Here is a 26,524-nt window from a genome sequence, read left to right as displayed (position 1 = left end):
CTATGTGAACCTCTCATCTACCTAATGAGCTCCCTAGACAATTTAAAAATACTTTCCTAAGATGGGCTGCTGGTGGAAGACTATAATCCTAGCACTCAGGCACCAAGCCAGGCTAGCCTGGGCTATATAGTGAGACCCTGTCTCAAAAAGAGAAAAACAAACAAACACCTTTTGCAATTAATATGGCATTTGCAAGTAGCTGATCCTCAATGAATCTGAGCAGCAACTATTGCTCAAACAATAGAAAGACACTGAGAAGCTTTTTGATATTAACAGGATGACAATTTTGGAAAACAGGCTCAATGGATAATTCTGGTTGCTAACACAGTCGAACACACATTGAGACTGAAATGCAAGAGGAACAAAGCAGCCATCAGTCAGCATTTCCTGAGGGGAAGCTGGTCCCTAACCCTCCGGCTGGGGACAGGCTGTTTGGCTTTGTGCCCAGGAGCTTGGAGGTGGGGATGCTGCTGCTGGTCTCTTCCCTTTCATCTTCTCTCCATGAACTTTGCTCCCCACTAGTGCCAACCACTCTAAGTCAGCTCACACACTGTTCTTCGTGGACAGAGACAATAGGAACCACATGGCCAATGATGCCTGTTGCCCCCACCCTGTGGATCTATATCCCCAGCCTGCAAGATGACCTGCTACCATCTAACATCAGACCTGTGACCAACCTTGAGACTCTCGTGCAAAACCCCACCATGTTACCCAAGTGATTCTAGAAATCAACCCCCTGGGGAGGGGCAGCTGCCCAAATTCTACCATCTAGACAGATGGCATCAGGGGTAGCATCCTTCATACCTGAGCAGTGATACTTTATAAATCTGCCGATGTACTATGGGTGTATCAGTTGTTGTCACAGGGCAGACTATGTGGCTTGCTCGCAATTTCATTATTGAGAAGCAGTCTAGGGCACTGGGTCAGAGTACAGGACAGGCCACTCTTAGAATTTCCACATATCCCTGGTGAGGCCATCTGGCAGGGCTACCTCCTGCTAGCTCTGTACCCTGAGTTCTTGCCTGTAGAACACATGGAGTTGGGATCACTCAGTGCTTTTTGACTGCAAACGTCCAAGGGACCTGCTGAGATGCAGAATAAACACATGGTCCATCCAGGTCAGGCTCAGGCCCCCATATGCCTTTTCCATGTCATACTGGGGCCTCCCAAGAGGGTCATGGGGACTTTTTGCCAGTTGGCCATCTGTTATGTGGTACCCAGGACCTTGTTACTGACCAGGGACTCTCCTCCCCCTGAGAAGCTGGAAGACAGAGGCCAGGGTTCTACTTGACTAGTTGAGACCAGGTTTAGCTTCACTTTCTCATGCTCATTTTCTCTGTCTCACTTTTCATAGCCTGTGTTCTTGGTCAGGGGTCCGTAGCCCTTTTTCTGAACTTAGGCTGCACATGAATAAAGAACACAAAGTTGAACCCTGGCATAGGTCAGCTGGACCTCCATGCTACTCAAGGAAGAGCCCTCAACTCCTGGTCCTAGACAGCCTCTGAGCTTCTCCACACACCTTTGTACAATACTGCTGACAAGACAGGTTGGCTGGCTGGCCACTTGGCCTGACAGACTGTTTGGTTAGGCCTATGTATGCCCTGTTCTCACTGAGACATCTCCAGCTGTGCATACAGGCAGTACAACAGACGGTGGGTCCTCTGGGGGCGGGGGGAGTGTCAGCAGCATCCATGAGACTGCTTCTTTTTCAGCAGGGTGGGGCTCTGCAGCACTCTGTGTGATTCAGGGGATCTCATTCAGGCACGTAGTGAATGACTTTGCAGAGTCAGTCATGGGGTATGGCGGAACCCAAGCTGCCAGGAGGGCAGGACGAGGAAGCCAACCGAAGGGGAAGCAGAGGGCAGGCCAGACCAGCAGTCGGGCTGCGTTCTCTTCCTGGCTCCATGGGCCAGTCTCCTAGCCTCACTGCACTATCATGCGGACACCTTAGCAAGTCACTTGGGTCAATCTCTTTCCAACCCGCCCTGCCACTATTCAGCTCCTTTCCTGGCCTTCAAGATGAAGCTTGGGGTGCCTGCTGTGCTGTTCCTGTACTGTGAACATCACATTTCAACACCCTCCAATTCTACTATGCTTTAAAGTAGCAGAGTCTCTGAGTGGTTATATTAAGTCACAGCTCCTTAAACCACCCGTCATGTTACTATATGGAGTTGCATAACTTAATGTGTGTGTGTGTGTGGGGGGCAGGTGGTCACAAAAAATTTGGCAGTAGTAAAAGTTTCTGAATGCTCAACAACCAAAAGTTGATTCTGAATCAAATGGACAATGAATCAGAGGTGTTTGGGGCAGGGCTCACCTATGGCTCTGAGTACTTCACTACAGCCGTGGCCCTGAACACACAGTGCGTGCCTTCAGCACTTCCTTGTGCTTAGTGTTCTCATGCCACAGTGCTAACAGCTGCTGCCTGAAACACCTCAGCTCCATTTGGAACTGTGCATGTTATGAATGGCAGTTTTCACAACCAAGCCTCTTACTCTTTCACAATGAGTAGCAAAGATTTTAAATATTTTTTCTATCATCATTCCTCAGCATGTATGTATCAATTTGGTATATCTTTGGATTGAATTACAGTAATGGACTTTTTTCTTTCTTCTTTTTGAGACAAGGTTTCACTATATAGCCTTGGCTGGTCTGGAGCTTGCTATGTAGACCAAGTAAGTCTCAAACTCAGAGAGATCCGCCTGTCTCTGCCCTGGGTGCTGGGATTAAAGATGTGAGCCACCACTCAATGCCTATTTTTCTTCTTTTATAACATTTTATTTTCTGATTTGAGTTTCATTTAAAAAAACATTAAAAAACTTTGATTTTGGATTCAGACAGAATTATTAACAATTTCTGAAACCCCTTTAACCATACTTCTGCTGTCTTGTATCCTGTATTCATATGAAGCACCCACATGGCAGGTCACAACTGTCTGTAACTTCCAGGAGATCTGACACCCCCACACAGACATACATGCAGGCAAAACACAATGCACGTAACATAAAAATAAGTAAATAATTAGAAAAATAGCTAGGCAGTGGTGGTGCATGCCTTTAATCCCAGCATCTGGGAGGCAGAGGCAGGTGGATCTCTGGGTTCAATGCCAGCCTGATCTACCGAGTGAGTTCCAGGACAGCCAGAGCTACACAGAGAAACCCTGTCTTGAAAAAACTAAAACTAAACTAAACTAAACTAAAAATAAAAACATGGGGTTGTCAGGATGGCTAAGTAGATAAAAGCATTTAGACCAGGCCTGACGACCTGAGTTTGATCCTTGGACCCCCACATGGTGGAAGGAGAGAACCAACTCCTGAAAGCTGTCTTCTGATCTCTACACACCCTGATGAAATGCACATTGGTGTACCCCAAATAAGTAAGTTAATGTAAATAAAGCTTATAAATATCAAAATTTGAATCAACTTTGAAAAATGAAGATGCTCTATATCCTATAATACTAAATATTCAACCAAATTTAATTCTTTGTTTATTTTTTGAGACAAGGTTTCTTTTTTTTCTTTCTTTCTTTTCTTTTTTTTTTTTTTTGGTTTTTCGAGACAGGGTTTCTCTGTGTAGCTTTGCTCCTTTCCAGGAACTCACTTGGTAGCCCAGGCTGGCCTCGAACTCACAGAGATCCCCCTGGCTCTGCCTCCCGAGTGCTGGGATTAAAGGCGTGCGCCACCACCGCCTGGCGAGACAAGGTTTCTTTGTGTTGACAGCCTGGCTATCCTGGAACCCTCTTTGTAGATCAGGCTGGCCTGGAGTTCAGAGATCCGCCTGCCTTTGCCTCCTGATCTCTAAGTGCTGGGACTAAAGGCATGTGTTACCATACCAGACAAGATTTAATTCTTTATCAATCACATTCATCTCACTACTACACAAATTTGCTTTTGTCTTTAATAAATGGTAAAATTATATGTATATCAAAGAATTATTTTAAAATGTCTTTATGATTTATTATCAGTAAATCTTTGGCTTGTATTCCTATTTTATCTGCCTATATACCTGAGATATGTAAACAATTTCTTGGGCAAAAAGGGTTTGTGAGGACAGGCGTGGTAGCACACACCTTTAATCCCAGCACTTGGGAGGCAGAGGCAAGTGGATCTCTGTGAGTTCCAGCCTGGTCTATAGAGCGAGATCCAGGACAGGCACCAAAACTACACAGAGAGATCCTGTCTTGAACCCCCCCCCCCAAAAAAAAACCCCCAAAACATACAAAACCAAACCAAAACAAATAAACAAACAAACAAACAAAAAACCAAAACAAAACAAAACAAAAACTAAGGCAGGGCTTGTGAGTGGGAGAAGTTTAAGAAGCCCTGTTTGGAGTGGAGAGGTGCTTCCCTAGAAGACCTGGGATTGATTTCCAGAACTATATGGTGACTCATACCACCTCTAACTCCAGTACCAAGAGAGTCCCATGCCCTCTTCTGGCCTTTGTGGGTACCAGGCACACACATCGTGCACAGATAAACATGCAGGCAGACACTTATATACATAAAACAATAAATTTTAAGAAAGAAGCCCTGATATATAGGGTAGAAATAACTCTACAATAGCTAGGGAGCTGGCTCAGAGGGCAAAGTGCTGTGAGAGCATGAAGACCAGAGCTCTGAACCCATGTATAGCAGGTGGGTGTGGTGGCCTACCTGTAATCTGAATGCTAAGGGCGCAGACACAGAGGAGTAAACTAGGGAGTGCTCTTGGTTCAAGTGATGAGACCTCAGTCTAGAAGCTGGAAAGTGATCAAGGAAGATACTACAAGTCAACCTCTGGTCTCTACACACATGTACATACAAATACAATTGTACCCACCCTCACATGCCCCAACACAAGTGTGAACATGCATACACCCCAAAGGTATATGTATACACACACACACACACACACACACACACACACACACACACACACACACACAAAATAAAGCAACAATACCCAAAAGTCCAGTGTACAGCTGGCAGAGCACTGTGTAGAATGCAGGTTGGTATAAGTAGTCAGGAATGCTTTTCCAGATTACAGAGGGAACCTTCTGGAGTGTGCAGTCTGCCAAATGGACAGGGCACCCTGCAGGAGCACACAGAATTGGGCTGGGCTCCCTGCAGTGTGTGGTTATTATTAGGCTATCTGTAAAGGAGGGGGGTGCAGCCAGCAAATCAGAAGAGGTAGCTACTGGTCTGAACCCCAGCCACCACCTGCTCTGTTACACAGCCTTAGTCTGCTGTGGGAGGTGAGAGCCATTAGGCCCTGAAACCACACTCTTGGGCCTCAGAAAGTCACACCATTCTGCACAAGGAACATTTCCTCCCTCTGCATCTTTCTAGAGTCCAAGATCATACTTGCCTATTTTAAGTTGTGCCTACACATTGAGGGATATGCCCACTTGACTGTTTCCTACCAGGAGTCTTAAAGTGCCAGACCCTAGTTCATCTCTTGTCCTTTTATTAATTTTTTAGGTTTACTTTATAAGCATGTACACACATGCAGGTGTGCATGTCTGGAGGTCAGAGGCCAGCTTTTTTTGAGTTGGTTTTCTTCTTCCACCTTTATGTAGGTTCCAGGAATTAAATTCAGGTCATCAAGCATGCATGGCAAGAGCTTCCCCCGCTGCTCAATCTCATCAAGCCCTACCTCACGCCCTTTTGAAGCATCACCCGGCTGCGCTAGGGTCTTTGGTGATCTGGGTTCTGGCTGACGGTTGCTCTAAGGGCCGAAGAGCATAAATTCTCAGGCACCAGAAGCAGGGCCCACTGGAGGCTGCCTGCTTTGCTGTGAGTAAAGCAGGAGAGAAGCAGCTGGAAGGAAGGATCCGGTCAGTGGCAATTGCTGTTGACCCAGCGGCATCCCGTGCTGGTGGGCCACCAGATACATGGCCTGTCTGGGTTTTCCAGTAAGCTTAAGATCGTGTACATCAACAGAACTCTTCATATGAGCAGCCAGTACACAAGGGTCACTGGGTTTACATCTGCTTGTGCTGCCCCCACACTGGAGGTGGCAAGTTGGAAGCCTGAGATCTGGAAGGGGTCCCCCGAGTTCTAAATGACAGGAGAGTTCTCTGTACAGGAAGCAGCTTAAAACACAATGGGCAGGACAGACTGTCCCTTGGTGGCAGGAAGTGGCACAAAACCCCTGGATGACGCTGTGTGACTCCACAGCCTAAATATAAACATGACCCTGAAAGGAGCAGGAATCAGACACCGTCCAGTATGAAGATGGGATGTGGCACAAAACAGGGGCCTAGGCAGAATGGCAGTCACATGTCATAGCACCCCAAGAGCAAGTCTGTGTTCAGTTCATGTGATAAGATGACTTCTCTCGAATTGCCATAATGGTTTGAGAAACGACTGAAGGAAAAGGAACCTCACTTCCTAGTTGCCAACACGGGGTTTTAAGTATGTTCTTCCCACCATCCCACATGCTTACTGGTCCAGCATGTAGATGAGCGGTTTCTCATCCAGGGTTGCCCATGACACTTTACCTTTCACCTGTGTGGAGGCTGACTGCTGGACAAAGTCAGTTTCTAAGAACAGAGAAGTGCACAGAGGCCTCCAGCTATTGGATGAGACTTCTGAGGCCCATGACTTCTAACTTCCAGGCTCATGTGTTCTCATAGGTTTTACCATAGTCCACACAGTCACCTACTAGATTGGGTCATTTGAGGCAGGGAAACAGGAGACTTGAGAATCTGCCTTTGCTGTGTAGTGAGGGGAACCTGGGGATGTGGGGCTTTGGGAATGGGTTGGATGGCGGAAGGACAGTGAGGTACCCATAGATAGGCCTAGCAGAAGTGCTCACTGTGTGCTCAGGTACAGAACCCACATGAGATGGGAGGATAGGCAGACACTGAGCCTGAGAGCTTTCCGTGATTTGGTAAATCTATATTGCATTTCAATAAACATTTAGGTCAAACCAATATTGGCAGTAATGGTTCAAAGCTACCTTCTAGCCATTTAAAAGCCCACTGAGGTGAAACAGCCTGCCTGGAGTTGCCTCTCAGTGCTTTGTGAGAAGTGGGACAAAGAGTCTACAGGTCTCTATAAGCAGGGCCTTACTTGCTAGCTCACAAAAAGAGGCCACCCATCCTGTGCCTGAGATGGCCAACCTCCACATCTTCCTTGCCCACAGAGGAAGACAGTACAACAGTAACCCTGGAGTACAGGCTCTTCAGGGATCTTGGGAGGCTATACTCTTTCATGTTCAGTTCTTGTGTGTCTGATGATAACATCTGTTGTAACCCAATTCTGAAAATGAGCCTTTCGAATTTGGGGAGAACAGCACCTCCAGTCTTCCAGGCCTGCTTTGAGCTGAGCACTGACTTATCTGCAACAAGTCTGTGAATCAGAACTCCCTAACCACTGCTAGACCACGAGGCGATGCTAGACCACGAGACAAGGGAACACGAGGCTGGGCTGGCATGCCACCATCTCGCAGTATGGGCTTTGGTGTGACATTTAATTGGAGGGGGGGGGGCAAAATTCTGGACCAGATGGCATCTCCCTCTACAGTTCACCTACAACATTCTGCCTTGCCCACCTCCTCAGACCAGAGTGTGGGGCAGGGAGCAGAAGAAGGGGAGGCAAGCCAGGCATGGTGGTGCATACCTGTAATCCCAGCACTCGGGAGCAGAGGCAGGTGGATCTCTCTGAGTTTGAAAGAGATCCAGAACAAGTTCCAGAACAGCTAGGGCTACACAGAGAAACCTTGCCTTGAAAACAACAACAACAACAACACCCCCCCCCCCAAAAAAAAAACCCAAAACAGCGGGGGAGGGAGAGGCAGGTACAAAGGTTGGAGCACCACTCTGGCTGCTGGGAGAGTGAAGGACATGGGGTCTTAGAGACAAGTTGGGTGGGAGCCTAGGTTCAGCAAACCCAGATCTGGCTTCTGATCTGTCCCTTGCTGCAGAGAGGCCCAGAAAAGTCACTTAATGTTATAGGCTCAAGTCTTTTGCCTATAGGAGGGAGAGGTAACAATGCTGAGTTTTAAGCTGGGTGTGGTCCCCATATCTTTAATCCCAGCACTTGGAAGGCAGAGGCAGGGGATCTGTGAGTTAGAGGTTAGCTTAGTCTACACAGTGAGTTCCCAGGATAACCAGGGCTATGTAGAGAGATCCTGCTTCAAAAACAAATAAACAAGTAGCACAAAAACCAAAACCAAAACCAAAACCAGTGTTGAATTCTTGTGTATCTGGACAGCTAATTGGGGACAGCAGCTGAAGACCCAGAGGGTCCACTCCTAAGCAAGAAGCTCTCCCTTCTAGTTTCCATTATAATACAGCACCTGAGTGAAAAAGGAACGTTTGTCTTATCAAGACCCAAACCAGGGGATGGGGAGACGGCTCATTGAGTAAACTGTTTGCTGTGTGAGATCAGGTTTTGGATCTTCGGCACTTACAATAAACCTATGTGGAGTGGAGTGTGCCTGTAACCCCAGCACTGGGAAGGATCCCAGGAGTTCAGTGGCCAGCCATTCTAGCCAAAATGATGAGATATAGAATCAGTAAGAACTTATTAAAAAAAAAAAAAAAAGTTAGAGAGTAATAGAGAAGACACCTGAAGTTATCTCTGGCCTCCATGTGCACACACATAAGCAAGTCTACCACCCCTCTCAGCACATGTACACACATGCATATACCACAACACAAAGACTCAAATCACAGAGCAGCATTCTAGCCCAGGTGGGATGTGACCATTGCAGTGAAGCTAGGGGGCCCTTAAATGGCTGGGAAGAGGACAGACTAGCATGAAGACTCCAGTGTAGGTGAGGTGCTTCCAGAAAGTTCTGTTCAGAGAAGATACCCGCTGTTTGTAGTGCTTTTTCAAAGGTCCAACAGAGGCCCAGAAAGGGAGCAGCTATCACTGATGATGAGTGTGGCCATGGCCGCCTGACTTGGCTCTTCCCTGAGTGGCTCACCATACTGACCACCTGCCTTCCCTCCTTTTGGCCCACAGTACAGTTTGACATGATGCGTGCTTGCAACCTGGTGGCCACAGCCGCACTTGCTGTGGGCCAGCTTACCTTCGTCCTTGGGCTGACGGGCCTACCCCTGATGTCACCAGAGTCCCAGTGCTGGGAGGAGGCGATGGCCGCTGCATTCCAGCTGGCAAGTAAGTACCCAGGGTGGGAGATTAGCCACACTGTGGCCCCCGTAAGGCTGGAGGACCTGCTGGGGCTTTCTGATATCATGGAGGGAGAGCACCCCAGGGCCCTGCGGGGCAGGCTCTTTACTTGTCAACCCATTTCTGTTCTAAAGGTGGTTCTAACATACTGAAGTAAGGTGCTCTGTTTTTCCTGGTCTACAGAATCTGCACTACATTTGCCCTTCTAGATGTCAGACGCTAATTTGAAGCAGCTGGGGAAGAGCTGGCTTATGCTGGGCAGAGGTGGGAGTCAGGCCCAGCCTGGTTCCAATCAACCCAGTTGATGGCCACAACAGAAGGCAGGGTTTTGTTGTAAGTGAGGCTTCCTGGGGCCTGACCTGGGCTCAGCACACACCCTTGCTCATGACCAGTGAGCTCATGTAAACATGTTATACACAGCCTGAACGGACAACAGATGTCCACCCATGCATGCATACATGCTCCTATCGCAGCTGTAACACAGATGCAGACCATAACCTGGCCTTGCATGACATTGGGCCATCAGAGAGCAGTGTTGCCTTTCAGTACTGCATCAGCCACCCACCTGCCTAGTGATCTGGGGGACGGACACTGTGTGCGAGATTAGAAAATGTGGGAGCAAATTTGCTGTTACCTGTTTATATGCTCCTCACTATGTAGTCCTGACTGGCCTGGAACTCACAGCTATCTGTAGCGAGGCTGGTCTTAATTATCTGCCTGCCCCTGCCTCTTGAGTGCTGGGATTAAAGGCATGTGCGGCCATGCCTGGCTGAAAATTTCGCTTTTAAAGGATAAGAGTGATGTCACCACAAGAAATGACCCACAGAATTGTGGAAGGTTTAGACTGGTGGTAGAAGTCATGGCAAGCTGTCCAACTGTGACCCTCCTCCCAGTGACCAGGGGTTCCACCTCTCCATTCTGTGGGCTCAGAGCTCTTGGATCGTGAGCAGCTAGGTGAAGTTCAAGCCTCCTGAAGCACACTGAGGATGTCAGCTATTCGGTCTACAGACAGAAATGAGGGCCCACAGGTGCACAGGAGGAGCAGGGTGTGGACACTCTCAGTCGACCTTTCCTTTTTGGTCTAGAATGCCAGCCATTCCTGTATCCAGTGTACACTCCTAACAGGGGAAATGGCAGGAAGTCTGAAGTGAATCATTCTAGGAATAATGGATCCTGGGCCTTTATCTTTCTTGAGAAACAGTTTCCAGAATGAGGCTGACCGGTATTTATGTACTGGAGAACGCCTGGTGGGAGTCAGGAAACCCTGCTACCCTGGATGCTAAGAATAGTGTGGCGGAATGGTCCTGGGAAAGTCACTTCCCTGTGGCCAGTCAGAGGCAGGAAGGGGTGGGGGTGGGGTGGGGGTTTGGGAGGATTGTGAAGGCTCTGGAAGAACCCAGGGCTCAGTGGCACGGGAACTGGATTTGTATCTTGGCTCTAGCTATGTGAATGTGAGCCAGTCAGTGAGCCAGCTGCGGTTTACCCAGCTGCAAGACAAGGTCATTTCTGTGACTCCCACTGGATATGAGGAACACTGAGATGAGACATGCAGATGTGACTGAGGGTCAATCCTATCCTCTTCCTACCCTCACCACTGAAGGTACAACACGGGACATGTTTAGAAGTTTCTCACTTTGTCCTCTACTGACCACACAACAAAACAAACAGCTCTTCCCACTGAAGTGAGGGCCTCCACCATGTGAATCTACCCTCTCAAGAAGGAAATGGAAGACTTTGAAAGCATCACAGGAAAAGCTGAGTTTTAAAATGGTATCTTGCTAGGAATGCATGTCTTTAATCCCAGCATTCTAGGGGCAGAGGTAGGCAGATCTCTGTGAGTTCAAGGCCAACCTGGTCTACATAGCAAGTTCCCAGCCAGCCAGAGTTACATAGTGAGACTCTGTCTAACACCTCCCCCCACCCGCCCGCCCGCTCAAATAATAACAAGTGAAAAAAAAGACATCTTAGTGGCAAAGAAAGAAAAAGAACAATAGCTCTTTCATTGCTGTTGTCTTCCCTCTTCAGTGGTCCTTGACTGTGGAAGTAACTACTGCTAGTGTGGTAGTCAACCTGATTGCTGCCTTTCTTCCTTAAACATCCTGAGACTCTTCTCTGGAGTCTTCCCAACTTGCATGGGTCTGCTAGCAGGCCTGACAATGGCCTCCTGCAGGCATCTGTTTTATGAGAAAACAGTGTTGCTTCCAAATATTCACTGAAGAGAAACCAAAGTGAGGAAAACTTCCATGAACTGAAATTCAATTATCTTCGACAGTCTTGGAGGGGATGGATCGGGGCCTCCTGAAGGGTGCTGGGGTTAGTACACCCCTACTTTGAATATTTCGAGGCCAGCCAATCTCTGGAGAAGTTAGATCATCTCTGTCCAAAAACTCCCCAACAGCTGGAGACCAGCGGAAAACGCCAGAGCAATGAGGGCGGTGGCCCCTGGGCCGGTTTGGGAAGCTTCTCATGCCTCCCAGGCTGCCTTGTCCCTTTGCATCTGACTGTCACCCTGACAGGTGGCCTATTTAGACTGGTTCCATTGACAAACAGTACAGAGAGCAACTATGTGCCTTTCTTCTATCACACTGCTAATTTTAGAGCTGGGTTTTTTCCTGTGCTTGGGTCTGTTTTAAAGCCAGGGAGAGACTGTGGGGCGCCAGGATGTCCTGTCACAGGACGAGGAAACGCCTGCTATTACCTGTTGTCAAGAGGACCAGTGCTGGGGTGAGGTGGGTGGGCAGGGGGAAGAAGATGCGAATGGAAGAGGAAAGTATATGGGATTGACTGAGGCGGTTGGGAAACCCTGGAAACCAGCAGAGGCAACAACCCGAAGGGTGGACTCCCTGTTTGCCTGTGCTCTCACTTGCTGCTCACTCTACAGCTCTGGGCACCAGGACCATATTCCGCACAACCCTGGGATAGTAAAAGGACCACCCCTCCCCTGTAAGAACTGCAGCTCTGGGGACCCTTTCTCAGCAACATCAGGGAGAGCTGTGTGAAGCTACTGTTTCAGGGGTTGTCAGCAGTCTCCTGTGGTTTTACCCTTATATATTCAACCCAGTAGATGCAATGGCATTTCCAAGGTCTGCTAAGGACTTTCCAAGTCTAATTTTGCTTCACCTGCAAGATGGAAAAATTCCTTCATGACCCTTATTCCATGCCCTCAACAGTCTGCTCACTGAAATTCCAAACTTTTCCCTGTGACAGCAGCATGTCTGTCAGGGAGCTTAAGAGAGAATTCAACATAGTTAAGAGAAGTGCCCACGAAAGTCTCAGGGAGACAAGGAGGGCACGTGGCTCCGACAGTATTTCCTCTACCATCAGGCAGCTCCACACGGGCTGTCTTGCTCTTTCCACTTCCTTTTTCTCTCTTCTCCTCCCTGTTTGGCTTTCTGTGGTAACTAGCACAGCATAGATTTAAAAATGCAAGGGTTTTCCATTGTCTCCCACCCAAGGCCCATTTAGTGTGATGATCAGTTGACTGTCGGCCCATGAAGATACAGAATACAGAACCCTCTCAGCAGTGCCCAGGGCAACTGTGCACTCATGACCCCGGCAGGAGGGTCTGTAAGGAGAAGCTGGACCTGCCAGATCCTGAGCGTTTGGCTCCAAACATTGGGTCGAGTGCTGATTTTTGGCTTCTCCATGGAGGTCCATGTTTCTGTGAGCTCAAGCCCCCACTCTGGCGCCCATTTCTACTTCCTGTGCTCTTCACTTCTCCTCTCCCTTTGCTGCATCTTTCATGGTCTGTGACGGTGACTTTTTCTTATGGTGCTGGGTATTGAACTCAGGGTTTCCCACATGCTAGCAAGCACCTAACCACTGCGCTACACTCCCAGGCCCTTTTTCAATTTGTATTGTAGCTCAGGTTGGCCTGGAACCCCCCAGGTAGCATAGGCAGGAGGGAGAGCAGCAATGAATGTGTAAGGACAAGTGGCCTGAGAAGGGGTCAGCCTGTGTGGCCTCTGGCTCTTCACTGGCACTAAGCGGCACCTGGAGCAGAGAAAGGAACCGGGGTGGGTTCACAGCTCTGCTTGGGAGGCACCTCAGTGCTACATGGCTCTTGAGGACTTCCAAATTCTTCAGGTGTGTCCCAGCTGGAGTGCAGGCTCTAGGCCATAGGTTCCACACCTGGCTCTGCTCACTACCACTCCTTGTTAGAATCCCTTCACCTATGTTGTCTGAATATGAGGTGGGGCACATGACCTTCTTTTTGATCCATAGGTACACTGTCTTCAGGATGTCACCAGTGCTGTCACCCTTCCCTAAAACCCTGTGGTGACACCCACACTGAGGAGACACCACCCCCAATGTATGTTTTCTGTGTCCTTGAGTGTAGAACCTAGGCTCTCCTGCCACTCACTCTGGGTGGGTGAACTACCCTTCCCTCTAGAGTCGGTCAGTTCTGCATATCTCTGGAGTGGCCTTCCTGCCTATTCCTCTAGTATTCGCAAAGATGTGGTCCAGGCCTCACTAAGCTGGGTCTGAAGATAAGATTCTTGGGGGCCAATGATTTAATAGGATAAAGTTGCACATCCAAAGTGCAATTCCTCTGCCATCATTAGAGCCTTGCTCTCTGAGGAGCCCACTGTGAGGATACTACATACAGGGGAAAGCTGGTTAGGTCATCACTACCCCTTAGTCATGCCAGTGTGGCACTACTGATACACGCACGGGCTTATGGCATCCTCCATATGGAATGCCAGGCTTAGAAAGTTCAACAGTTTGTTTTGGGAGCCAGAGAGATGGGAACTGAAGGCCTCAGAAAATGACTGTGAATGTGTAATCCTGAAGGCCATGCTTTGCACCTGAATTCTTACTTAAAAGCTCCTCTTCTACCCATTACCATTATGGTTTACATAACCCATTTCCAAATCTCTTTGGGCAATGGTCCTAAACATGGCATATAGCATCAATTTGTCCTCCCGATGCCGAGGGGCATCTAGGGAGCATATGGGTTGTGTAAGTTATTTCACAATTAATTACTTTATTCAGAATGGCCTTCATGGTGGAATCTAAGCCTTTCTCTTCTCCAACATGTATGTGTATGTATGTTCGGGCAACTGAGTCCAGGGCTTTGTGCATGGAAAACAAACACCACTGAGTTACAATCTCAGCTATTAAAAAGATAAAACAATTTTTTCCACTTCATGTGTTTTGAGATGGAGTCATGTTTGGGGGACCAGGCTAGCCTAGAGCTCTCCATGTAGTTCATGATGGTCTGGAACTCACTATGTAGTGCAGGTTGTCTCCAAACTGGATTTCTTCCTGCTCCTGCCTTCTATGTGGTTCCTACAAGCATGCATCACCATACCCAACTTCAGCCTTTGGGTTTTGAGACAGACTCTTTTTGCTATGAAGCTTAGGTTGGCCTCAAACTCACAATACTGTGTTCCCTCCTGAGTGCTGTATACCTTCATATTCTAGCATACTTGGTGAATACATCTCCTTTTGTGGAAGCTTATCAACAAGCCCGTCTTGTGTGATACAGTTTTGGTTCCCCGAACTTAGTGAGCCCATTTCTGATTGCCTGCACTTTGACTTTGGCAGCTCAGCCTTTGCAAAGCCCATTTACAAAGTGTGCTTTACTTCACACACTTATTAGTTAATGGATGTTAGCATCCACCAAGACCACTTTCAACACCGGGCTCTGGGTTGTTCTTTATCTCTTGGCTCAGCCAGTTTTGAACCTGGTCACAATTGCCAGAGGTCAGGCGTGGTGGCACACACCTTCAATCCCAGGACTTGGGAGGCAGAGGTAGGTGGATCTCTGCGAGTTAGAGGCCAGCCTGGTCTACAGAACAAGTTCAGGGCCAGCTAGGGCTACATAGTAAGACTCTGTCTCAAAACAAACAAATAAAAAACAACCTCCCCAAAAAACAAACTAAAAAAATCCCCACAAACTAACTACCAGAGCCTCTCCCATGTCATACATGCTGGTTTCCTTTAGCATTTCCTGGTAACTGTACGGTTTCTTTTAATGGCAAGACTTAAGCATGCACTCATGGCTGTTTAGTGTTCTTGAGGAGGCTGATGTTGCTAGTCTTTACTGAGGGTGATAAACACTAACTGAAATGGCCTCTTGTGAGCTGGTGGGAAATCTGTTTTCTTAGACTTGCAGATCTTGTCACAGCCAAGCATCTTTTGCTTAGACTTTGCCTGGGCTGGATAATTTCCTTTTTTGTGTTCTTTATTGGTCCTCAAGCGCCACTCTGCATCCTAGTTATACTTCATCTCTCCTCCCTTTCTTCCCTCCCAAGCTGAGTCATCTGGGAGCTTTAGAAGAACACGATCCATTGCTCCTCAATCCCTCAGATCCTCCTACTAGAAAGAACCATCTGGATCAAAAACTCAGCTTTGCTGGGCGGTGGTGGCGCACGCCTTTAATCCCAGCACTCAGGAGGCAGAGGCAGGCGGATCTTTATGAGTTCGAGGCCAGCCTGGGCTACAGAGTGAGATCCAGGAAAGGCGCAAAGCTACACAGAGAAACCCTGTCTCGAAAAAACAAAAACAAAACAAAACAAAAAACCAAACAAAAACAAAAACAAAACAAAACAAAAAAAACTCAGCTTCATGTCATGTAGTATTCTTAACACGGGGGATTCAAGACCCGCGGTGGAAGAGGCAGAAGCCTGGCTTGCTCATCTTCTCTTGCTGCATGCACAGGCTGGGCATGCCAAGCCTAGTGTGTCTGCAGCTGTCCTTTGTCAGTGTGCTTGCTGGACTCCAGCCGTGCTCCCTCTAAGGCACTCCAATTGCTTACTCAATTGCAGAGGAGCACCAGAGGTCAGCCCCAGTGTCTTTCCTCTGATGCCACCTGTGTGTATGTTTGATAGTCATTCCAAAAGGAAGACCTTGTGACAGAAGCTTCGGCCCCAGGAAGAAGGCAGGAAGGAAGAAAGAGAGGAAAGGGACGCTCTCCACTGTGCTGGAATTCACACCGCCCTCCACTGGCCATTGCACAGGAAGAGGCTGTTTGCTTTGGCAACACAACTTCATAGAGATGGAACCGATCCCATGTGCAGAGCAGACGCTTGCTGAAGCACTTCCCTTTGGTCGGTTTCTGGACAGGCTGATTACATCACTGAGAATCTGGGGGAGAGAAGTCTTCAGGGGAAAGGACACTGAGGAAAAAGGGAGCCTCTTTAAGGACTAATTTAGTTTAGGGGTAATGAAAGTAGAACTCCAAGCTGAAAGCCAGCCTCAGCTTACTGGTCCATCTCCTCCCATCTAGGCTTACCTCTCTCAAGTACAGGAGGTCCCACAAGCAGAAGCTAGCCTTATTTCAGAATACTGTCTGTAGTACAATATGCTGAGCCAGCTGACTCCAGGTACCTTCTCACAGAGGACAGGAGCTCATGGAGCAATGCAGTGAATTCATGGAGCTACATATCTCTGCTTCCCATGTTTTCATTTGCTTCTTATTGACAAGACATGGAACAAAGGGTGATCTCTCTGTGTCACCTATCTTAGTCCGTAACGTCTCATCTGTTGGCTCAGGCAGGACCTGGATGGCAGCCGACTGCATGAGCTGTAGGATGCAAATAGCTATGCCTCTTAGTGTATCTAATGTAATGTGCAGGACACATGTCCTTGGGCTGGCCTTGGTACACCTAGCTCCCTGTGCTGAGGTTCCCTACAGGGCTCCCCCATATTGGGAACGAACAGACTATTGCATTTCCCCTTTGTCTGTGTGTGTTGTATGTGGTCAATGTCAATCTATGACAGAACTGAAGCTCAGGCTCAGTTCTTCATGCAGAACAAGTGATGTGCAAAACCTTTGCTTTTGTTTGAGATGGGGTCTCTCTATAGAGCCCAGGCTGGCCTGGAACTCAAGGTCCTCCTGCCTCTGCCTCCCCAGGGCTGGGATTCTAAGTGCATCCCACCACATCAGCATTCAGTGTGAGACTATTAAATAGTTATGCCTTTCCACAGGGAACAACCTACTCTTTTTCTTAACGTGGGCTTTGTAGGGCAACTGAGCTCAGGTCCTCATACTTGCATTTGCAGGTATGTTGCCAACTGAGCCATCTACCTGGCCCAGATCAACAGTTTTTACCTTCCAACTTATATTTTCAGGACATAGAGGGCTATACCAGGTCTTTTATGCACACGTGTTATGTTTCTTTAATTAACTTATCAACACCGTAAGTGTTCTTTCATCTTTATGGTGTTCCAGGAAGCAGATACATTCTCTGAAACTTTGGTTTGTGTACATGATAAATAATATAGCTAGTCATGGGAACACTATATTACGCTTACACACATATTATGTTGGGGCTGAGAAAAGAAAGGAAGGGCTGCAGATTGTGCTTAGTGGTGGGATACTTCCTTAGCATGCACATCCCACCCCAACCCCCCAAAAAAAGGAAAGGAAAGGAAGGAAGGAAGGAAAGAAGGAAGGAAGGAAGGAAGGAAAACAATTGAGCACAGTAACAGTTCAGTGAGTCTGATGTTGGCAAACCTCAGGCAGCAGAGGCGCTGCTTCCTCTCCCTCATCTTATGCCTCCCCAGTGGAAGGACACTGGCCTCTCACAGTTGGTATACGCTTAGCTCTTATGCTGTCAGGGAAGAGTAGCCCTGCAGAGAGCTGCCATGGGACTGGGAGGCTGCTCTGCTGTCAAAGGACTGTGTGTTCCTTTTTTTTTTTTTTTTAAATTAGAGTTCAATGCCCATACCTCCTGGTATGGTAAGAAACCATCAAATGCCATCTTTGGGAGGGTGGACCTAGTTCTTAGCTTCCTCAGATAGATACACTTGGTAGAATTGTAGATTCATCATCTTAGAGCAAATTAGCCATCCGAGAACTCCAGGGCTAATGGCTAACATGGATGGGCCTTAGGAGACTCAGCAGGTGGTGGCTCTGGTCATGTGAGACTAATTCTGATCATCCTTTAAGATCAAAGTGGCTGAGCCAGTGGTGCATGCCTTTAATCCCAGCACTTGGGAGGCAGAGGCAGGTGGATGGATCTCTGTGTTCAAGGCCAGCCTGGTCTACAGAGTTCCAGGACAGCCAGGGCTCCAGTGGGGCCTTTAACTCAGCCATGGCCAGCAGGTCACTAAAAAGCAGAGGCGGGCATTCCCATTCCTCCTTTCTCACAGGTTTACACCATTCTGTTTTGTTTTGCATTTGCTGGGATTTGCCTCAAATTATTTACTTAGCAAGTAATTATTGACAGTCCTTGGAGTGGAGGAGTTCTGGCACCAGGGACATGGGAGAGAGAGACAAAAGGAGCGGTAAGAGGAGACAACTCTAAACTAAATCAATCTCTCCTAACCATGAAGTATCGGGCCGAGAGGAGTCCCCTTCTCCTAGGCTGTGACTGAGTTGTGGAAGCACAGGTGGCAGAACAGGCAGGGCTGCCAGGCTGAGGTGCAGAGTCACATTCTAAGGCACCAGGAAGCATTTTATACAAGGGGAAGACACAAGCTTTGCTCTATGAAGATGGCAGTGAGGCTGTGAGAGGAGGTATCAGACACACCAACGTCCTCTGCAGCATCAGCCAGCACAACTGCAGGACGTGGACCACGGAGCAGCTCATCTGCTGCATTCCTTGCAGGAGGAAAGGGCCTGTCCCTGAAGAATCTGAAGTTGTTCCTCAATCTGTTGGCATGTTTCACTGTGACGCACCCGTACAGGGGAGTCAGAGCAGGGATGAATCCTGCATGTGTGACAACCTGACCCTGAAGACGCCCTCCCCAAGGGCGACTCCTCCCTCTCTTGCAGTTGTCCTGTTACACCTGATTTTTCTCGACAGTTTTATGGCCTGTGTATTTTTTGGAGATGCAGCTTAGCCTGTATTTGAATTGTTCAGAGACTACTTGTATGTGCTCTTAGGATTTCCTCCTGGGCCACCACATCTGGGATTTTCATTCCTTCTCTCTGATGACCTGCAGTTCAAGCTGGGCTGTCCCAGTGGGCCCCCTTTAGAGGAGGCTGATTTGGTTCATGACTAGATGAGTTTCCTGTTATAATGTTCCCTGGAGTGCAACTGTGGGCCCCAGGGCCATACCACACTATTTTTGCAAAGCCTTGACTAAAGCAGGTCTCGCTATCCTTCATGTGGCAACACTTGCTGTTTTTTTCCTGCTAAGTACCCTAGTCCCATGAATGTACCTTAGTCCTTACCAGAAGGTTCACTGTCATTCAAAAATTTTCATCAAAACAAGTTTCCAGAGAATACTACTACCTTTTTTTTAAAAAAAGAACTTTGCTGAGCAGTGGTGGCCCACACCTTTAATTCCAGCATTTGGGAGGCAGAAACAGGGAGATCTCTGTGAGTTTGAGGCTAGCCTCTACAAATCGAGTCCCAGGACAGTAAGAGCTACACAGAGAAACCCTGTCTCAAACAAACAAAAAGAATTAATTCTTTTAAAAAGATTTTTAAACATTTTAAAATTATGTGTATATGTGTGTATCTACACTTATGCGTGCAGGTACCCAAGGAGTCCAGAAGAGAATGCTGGATCCCCTAGGGCTAGAGTTTCAGGCACTTGTGAACCACCTAATATGGATGCTGAAAACCAAACTCAGGTCCTCTGCAAGAGTAGTATGTACTCTTAATCACTGAGCCATCTCTTACGCCCCAAGAAAAATTTTTTGTTTGTTTTTTGCTTTTTTGTGACAGGGTTTCTTTGTGTAGCCCTGGCTGTTCTGGAACTCTTATCTGTAGACCAGGCTGGCCTCGAACTCACACAGATGAACCTGACTCTGCCTCCTGAATGCTGGGATTAAATACATGTGCCACCAATGCCTGGCAAGAAAATTTCCTGTAAGAGGTTACCTTCAGACCCTTTCTGTTTACACATCAGTGATGCAGACCAACTCCAAGACAAACAAGGGGGCTGTGTAGGTATTTGACTCTGCTTCAGTTCACCCTGAGGTTGTGGGAGCCAATTAATTAACCTGTTCCATTTTGATGAAGGATATTGTGGATATAAAGCTGGGGCCACTCAGCAAAAATGTAAAATTTTGTACATATGTGTAGTGAATACATGTGTGTGCATACATGTGTGCAGGTGCACTTGCCTGTATGTGTGTGGGCTAGAGGTTGACTCTGGGTATCTTCCTCTATTACTCTCTACCTCTTTTTTTAAATGTCATTTTGTGTGTATGTATAAAATGCGTGTAGGAGTATGCATGTCACAGCACATGCATGGCATGCATGGAGGTCAGAGGACAATTTTTGTGGAGTTAGTTCTCTCTTCCCACCTTCATGTGGGTTCTGGGGATTGAATTCCAGTTGTCAGGTTATATCATTGGGCAGCAAGTGCCTTTACCACTGAGCCACCTCAGTGGATCCTCCAGCTTATTTCTGAGACAGGGTCTAAAGCTGAGACACTGAGACACCTGAGACATTGACACTGAACCTGGAACTCACCCTTCTGGTTAGACCGTTGCCTAGTGTGTGCTTTTCTCCTTCCATGGAACCCGCCTATTTCCATCTCTTACAGTTCCAGACTCACACTGCCATGTCTGGCTTTTTCTGGGAATCTGAATTAAGGTCCTCATGTTTATATGGCAAGCACTTTACCCACTGAGCCACCTCTCCAGCCCAGTCAATTTTTAAACATGTCCCTTAGCATGCACAGACCAAAAGGGAAACTCGGAAAAGCGAGAGCAGGGTAGATACTTGGTAGCAGCTGGTTCCTGCTGATGGCCAAGTTTCCTCCTACTTGCCCACCCTCTTGGCATCTTTCTTTCTTTGGGCTTGTTTCCTTAGGCTTCATATCTTCCCTTGTTTATTACTTATTGTTTCAGAAGACACCTGCTGGCAACCTGTGTATCCAGGCTGCTCAATTCCAACCTCTTCTCAGTCTTGAAACAAGTATAAAAAGTTCTTTTGGCTGTTAATCATGTCCAAAGACCTCGAGAATGAGGAGACAGACTGAAAGCATTTCTACATGCCTTAGACAGAACGCCAGCTCCAACTGCTTACTCTACTAACATGAATGTCTGTAGCATGAAGCTGTGAACAGAAGCCTCACTCTTCACTGGTAGGGAAGTTGCCTCTAGTAAGCAGGTAGTACAATGGAATGAAGTGTGTGTGTGTGTGTGTGTGTGTGTGTGTGTGTGTGTGTGTGTGTGTGGCATGTGTGTGTCCCCTAAACTCGCTCTGCAGACTAGGCTGGCCTTGAACTCAGAGACCAACCTGCCTTTACCTTCCAAGTACTGGGATTAAAGACATGAGTCACCACACCCGGCTTGGAACGCAAATTTTAATAGCTCTTCGTGTATGAAAAGTTCCACAAAGAACTACAATCAACATGGACATGAGTTTTAATCATTTAGGACAAGATGAGGGAAAGCAAACTCTCTCAGTTCCTAACTTCTGGAAGGTCTTGTGAGGACGAGATAACAACCACCACATTTTAGAAAAGTCAAAGGTGATATTCCCCCTGTCCTTCCAGTCTCTGTCTCTCTTGATGCTGCTCTTTGCTCTGGGACCACAGGGGGCCCTCATGATTGTCTTCCAAGGAAAGCAGTGGTGGTTTTGTGAGTGAATGGAACAGTCACAATAGACCTACAGATGCCAATAGGCAGGGCTGCAGAGGACAGCAGCAGGGGTTCGACGTAACCAGAGCTCTGGGAAAGGATTTGGATGAACCTGAGGGGCTAGTGTTTGACCTAGACCAACCCAAGTGATAGGAGAGTCTAGCTGGAGAAAGACCCAGCTAGATGATTGGAGGAAGGTGTTGCTGGATAAGTGGTATTGGTCTGTGGTAGGGGCAAAATGGGATGGGATCTCTGTGTCCTCCTCGCGTCCCCACGCCTCTGTTTCTGCCCTGCCCTTTCCCCTCTTGCTCCCACAGCTTCTGGGAAGCAGCATGGCAGAGCATCTGTCCCACAGACTTCCCAGTGCTGCCTTCTCTGTCAAACAGCCGTGTCCTCACATCCTAGTTGACAGTCAGGGCAGAAAACTGAGACGTTCCTATTATAGGAACCAACAAGATCAAGTCATTGTCATCCCTTAAGAGAGGAATTAGTGAGAGCCAGACATGGTGGTACAGTACTCAGGAGGATGAAGCAAGATGCTGATCAAGAGTTCAAGGCCACCCAGGGCTACACAGTGAGATCTAGTCACAAAAGCAAGCAAGCAAGCAAACAAACAGTAATCAGGACAGCGATATCACTCTTGACTGAACATGTGCGCGTGTTAACCAGTTAGCAGCTCCTGACTCACCTCTCCTGCCCCTTATGCGATGTCAGGTTATGAAGAGGGAAGGCACAGAAGGAAAAACAGCCCCAGAGCACAGGCAGAGGAGGTACGGTGGGGAGAGGGAAACTCTTGAGAAGATAAAGGAAACCAAACATATCAAAACCAGACCTGAGCCAGGCCCCAACCTGGCTGTGGTGGCCAGATGTGGGCTCTAGGTCACCCTGATCAGAAGAGAGGGAACCTCTGCTCCCTCTGACAGCAGAGCCATGGGTATGAAAATTCCCCAGCATGGATTAAAACCAACAAATGCCAGTCTGTTTCTAGATAAGATTTAACAACTATCTGTTTTTGCTTCAAATGAATTAAGCATTTATCAAAGTCAGAGGTAATTGAACTCAATTTAACAAAATGATGGCTGGTTCTGTCTGGGGCTGGGAAGGCTGCCTGCCAGGTGTGGGGACTGTAGAAGCCATACTGACCCTCAACAGCAGGCCTGATCCAGAGGTCGACTGGACAGGACCCTCTACTGTCTCCTCCTGCTGCTTCCCAGAGTTACAGCCTGGCTGCAACCTCCAGGTGCAAAGGCTGCAAGAGAGAAGAAGGTGGACACAAAGTAGCTTAGCCCCCATCTAGGAGGAAAGCATTGAAGGAGAGGGGCACAGCCTGCCTCCTGGGGGCTCACATATAAGCTACTAACCTATTCTCTCCTCTCTGTAGGCTTTGTGCTGGTCATCGGACTGGTGACCTTCTACAGAATTGGCCCTTACACCAACTTATCTTGGTCTTGCTACCTGAACATTGGTGCCTGCCTTCTGGCCACCCTGGCGGCTGCAATGCTCATCTGGAACATTCTTCACCGGAGGGAGGACTGCATGGCACCCCGGGTGATTGTCATCAGCCGTTCTCTCACAGCACGGTTTCGCCGTGGCTTGGATAATGACTATGTGGAGTCTCCATGCTGAGAACACCCTTATTGGGACTTTCTCTATGAATAACCACTGTAATGTCATAGTCTAGAAACCAATTGCCTGTCCCAGGCCCTGCTTGTGCAGAGGTGTGGGGCAAGTCTGGGTTACCTATACATACATATGTATGATACTCATGTACATTTATTATGTTACATATGAATATATTATGTGTCTATACGTCATGTGTGCCACCCTACTTCTGACACAGTCTTCCTTGACCAGCACAGCAGGCTTCACACCATGCAGGTTTAAAAGGTGGAGACTAGAAGCTGAGGCAGGGTAGGAGGCAGTGTGGGCACCTTGCTCTCCACCTCCATTTGGGGTTAATTTATTCTGCATCTACTAAGATGGCATCCTTGGTTACTTTTATAAAGCAGAACATCCAGGAAGCTTTTCATGAAGGGTCTGATAATCCTTGAATGAAACAGAACTTATAACAGGTGGTAACGGTATTATGCCAGAATCAAGTTAGAAGTGTACGTTTTACTCCTGATTATTTGTCTAAGTTAAAATAAACACAAGCCTCTGAACTGTGTCTAAAACGCGTGTTTTATAAACTCCATCCATATTTTTACATTTTTCTGAGACTTTTGTGGGATAACACTAAAAAGGACTGAAGAGACTTCATTAAGGCTCCAGAGGAGGCACCCCATGATTTATGCACCCCAGAAGTCCACATCTGTGAAGTCCACATCCCTAAACTCGGAAAACTGTGGCCTGTCACAGCAGATCAACAAGCAGAATGGAAAGGATAAAATCCGATAGCTTTCCCCAGGAAAACCTTCAGCTTCTCTCCAGCTAGGGCAGTGGATAGTGGATACCTTCAGAGGCCACGATGCTTTCAGACAGGCTGGATCCCTAGTCTGTGGCTTCCCAGAAAGTATATAAACTATGTACCTCGGGGGTTAAAAATGGCCCACAGAACCCAGGGCTGCCTGACTACATCTGTGAATGAGTTTCTGGTGCACCTTTGCTGGATAGCTCATCACGGACACCAGGAGACAGGAATCACAGCTGGCATATGCAGCAAGGGGGAAGTGGCACTATAAGAACATGAAAGCCAGGAGTGAGGCATCCTCAGGCTGCCTCTCATAAAAAAGGTCAAGTTTGTTGCTTTCAATGACTAAGACTGATCAGTTTAAATTCTGAAGCCCATCCTGTGCCAAAGCTTTATCTTTAGTCAGAACAAAGAGTGAAATAGCTCGGTGTCTTAAACACATCAAGAAACTGATAATGACATATAAGCATTTATGAATTGGCCATATGAAGCACACAGCACACTGTGTAGAAACAAGCAGGTATATATCCACAGTACAGCACACAGAGTCATGCATTTAGCTATGACTTCCTCCCACTTGTCTCTTCCTATAAGACATTTTTCTTTTCTTTTCTTTATGTTTTTTGTTTGTTTGTTTGTTTTGTTTTGTTTTGAGACAGGGTTTCTCTGTGTAGTTCTGGTGCAGGTTCTGGATCTCGCTCTGTAGCCCAGGCTGGCCTTGTACTCACAGAGATCCGCCTGGCTCTGCCTCCCGAGTGCTAGGATTAAAGGCGTGCGCCACCACTGCCTGGCTGACATTTTTATTTTTAGTTATACACTAATACTATGTATGTGCCTATATATGTTAGTATTGTGTATATGCCTATATAAAGTACATTAAAAGTCTACAAGTGGCCATCAGTCTGCTTCAGGCTGTGATCATGTCCACAGTAAATGAAAGTTACCCAGGAAAACTATGATATTCAGCCTTGCTAGACACCTCCAAATTAAATGTCTACATGGCCAGTGTACAATAAAACCAGACCTCAATAGTTTTCAAAGACAGTGGATGACTATTCCATGATATGCATCCTGAGACATGCAATCTGTGCTAGAAAATAATCACTGTACATAAGCTGAGGCAGGGAATTTATTCCAAGCATTTGTTTTCTTTTTTTAAATATATAATTTACTTTTATTTTATGTTCACTGGTGTTTTGATTGCATGTATATCTGTATGAGGAGTTACAGACAGGTGTGAGCTGCTGTGTGGGTGCTGGGAATTGAACCCGGGTCCTCTGGAAGAGCAGCCAGTGCTCTGAGTCATCTCTCCAGCCTCAGGCATTTATTGTCACATCTTTCGTTTCTCATAGTATAACTTTCCCATATTTCATTTTACCCTTTTAAATGAAAATCTGTCAAAAACTCTTAAGAATTTCTGAATTCTCTCAAATGGAGAACGTATTTGTAGATACCCTTACTGGTTTCTCTTTTTAAAGATAGGGTCTCTCTCTCTCTCTCTCTCTCTCTCTCTCTCTCTCTCTCTCTCTCCATCACAGACTGGCTGGGAGTTCACTACATAGCCAGGCTACCTTCAATCTTACAGTAATCTTCCTACTTCAACCTTCTAAGTCTGGATGATTAGAACAAGCCAGCATATCTAGATCATTGTAACTTCTTTCATAAAATTTAACTGTACTTCATTGATAGTTTTGGTGTTTATTTATTAATACTTTTGAGCAATAATTAGCACCTACAGAACTTTGAATCAGAGTACTCTGAACACTTTAAAATAAATGAAAATGATAAAGTAACAGCCTAGAGGCTCCTGGCACCACTGATACCAGGAGCCAGGCTTGCCTGCAGCACCAAACAGTGTGCCAGATCCCATATCCATATCCTTAGGCACTAGGCACACATGTGATTCACACACATATATGCAAGTAAAATACTCATACATATAAAATAAATCTAAAAAAACTTTTTTTTTTAAAGAAGGCATTAAAAAGGCTGAGGGCTCTAGGTAGAATGCATGTCACCTTTGACACTTCATAAAGTGGACGCCTTACCTTTTGATGAGTTTGATAGATTTGAAAGCTTCATCCATGTCCCCAATGGTGACAAAGAAGCTGAAGTTGAGGATGGCATCCCGAGTCGGCTTGTCACAGTCCTCCAAACCCACAAAGTCTTGTAGGGGTCTCTTGGCTACCATCTGAGGGATGTGGTAGTGCCCAGAATCCACCCTGTCTTCTTTCTCCACTTCTCCAGGCTGGAGGACAAAGGCCCCATATACTCGTCAGCTAACATGTAAAGGCAATGCCTGCACTCAGTCTCACTTCCTCTAAATTCAAACAACCACTGGGAAGTTTATATGCAGGGAGGCATAGGTATATAGCCACAGGCCAAATGGTTCCCACAGGGTCCTGAAAACCTTTAATGTCACTGGAATTATCAAAGCTTTAGGTCCTTGTTTGGGACAACAGGTAAACAAAGGCTGTCCAGGTACAAACTTGTTTT

At 47.1% G+C, this 26,524-nt stretch overlaps 2 protein-coding genes across 10 annotated transcripts in view; one reads left to right on the top strand and one right to left on the bottom strand.

Annotated features, from left to right (window-relative positions):
• Positions 1–23,780, top strand: part of Tmem204 (transmembrane protein 204) — a 28,054-nt gene extending 4,274 nt beyond the window's left edge. For both annotated transcript variants that reach the window (XM_052758689.1, XM_052758688.1), the window contains 2 exons: positions 8,955–9,110; positions 23,000–23,780. In XM_052758689.1, coding sequence (XP_052614649.1) covers positions 8,955–9,110; positions 23,000–23,244 — 401 coding nt within the window. In that variant the 3' untranslated portion in view covers positions 23,245–23,780. The remainder of the gene's footprint in view (positions 1–8,954; positions 9,111–22,999) is intronic.
• Ift140 (intraflagellar transport 140) overlaps positions 1–26,524 on the bottom strand; it is an 88,909-nt gene that overhangs the window by 21,605 nt on the left and 40,780 nt on the right. For 3 of the 8 annotated variants that reach the window (XM_052758674.1, XM_052758673.1, XM_052758672.1), the window contains 3 exons: positions 26,077–26,276; positions 22,762–22,867; positions 22,307–22,410 (listed from right to left, as the gene is read on the bottom strand). In XM_052758674.1, coding sequence (XP_052614634.1) covers positions 22,307–22,410; positions 22,762–22,867; positions 26,077–26,276 — 410 coding nt within the window. Of the gene's footprint in view, positions 1–4,964; positions 5,071–22,306; positions 22,411–22,761; positions 22,868–26,076; positions 26,277–26,524 lie in introns of those variants that run through there. The other 5 variants (XM_052758675.1, XM_052758679.1, XM_052758676.1 and 2 more) reach the window with 4 other exon arrangements.

The sequence above is a fragment of the Peromyscus californicus genome, unplaced genomic scaffold (genome assembly GCF_007827085.1).
Source record: "Peromyscus californicus insignis strain IS unplaced genomic scaffold, ASM782708v3 Scaffold_3__1_contigs__length_106647218, whole genome shotgun sequence".
Lineage (NCBI taxonomy): Eukaryota > Metazoa > Chordata > Mammalia > Rodentia > Cricetidae > Peromyscus > Peromyscus californicus.
The sequence above is the reverse complement of the archived record's forward strand: the minus strand, read 5'-3'. Positions and strand labels throughout refer to the sequence as shown.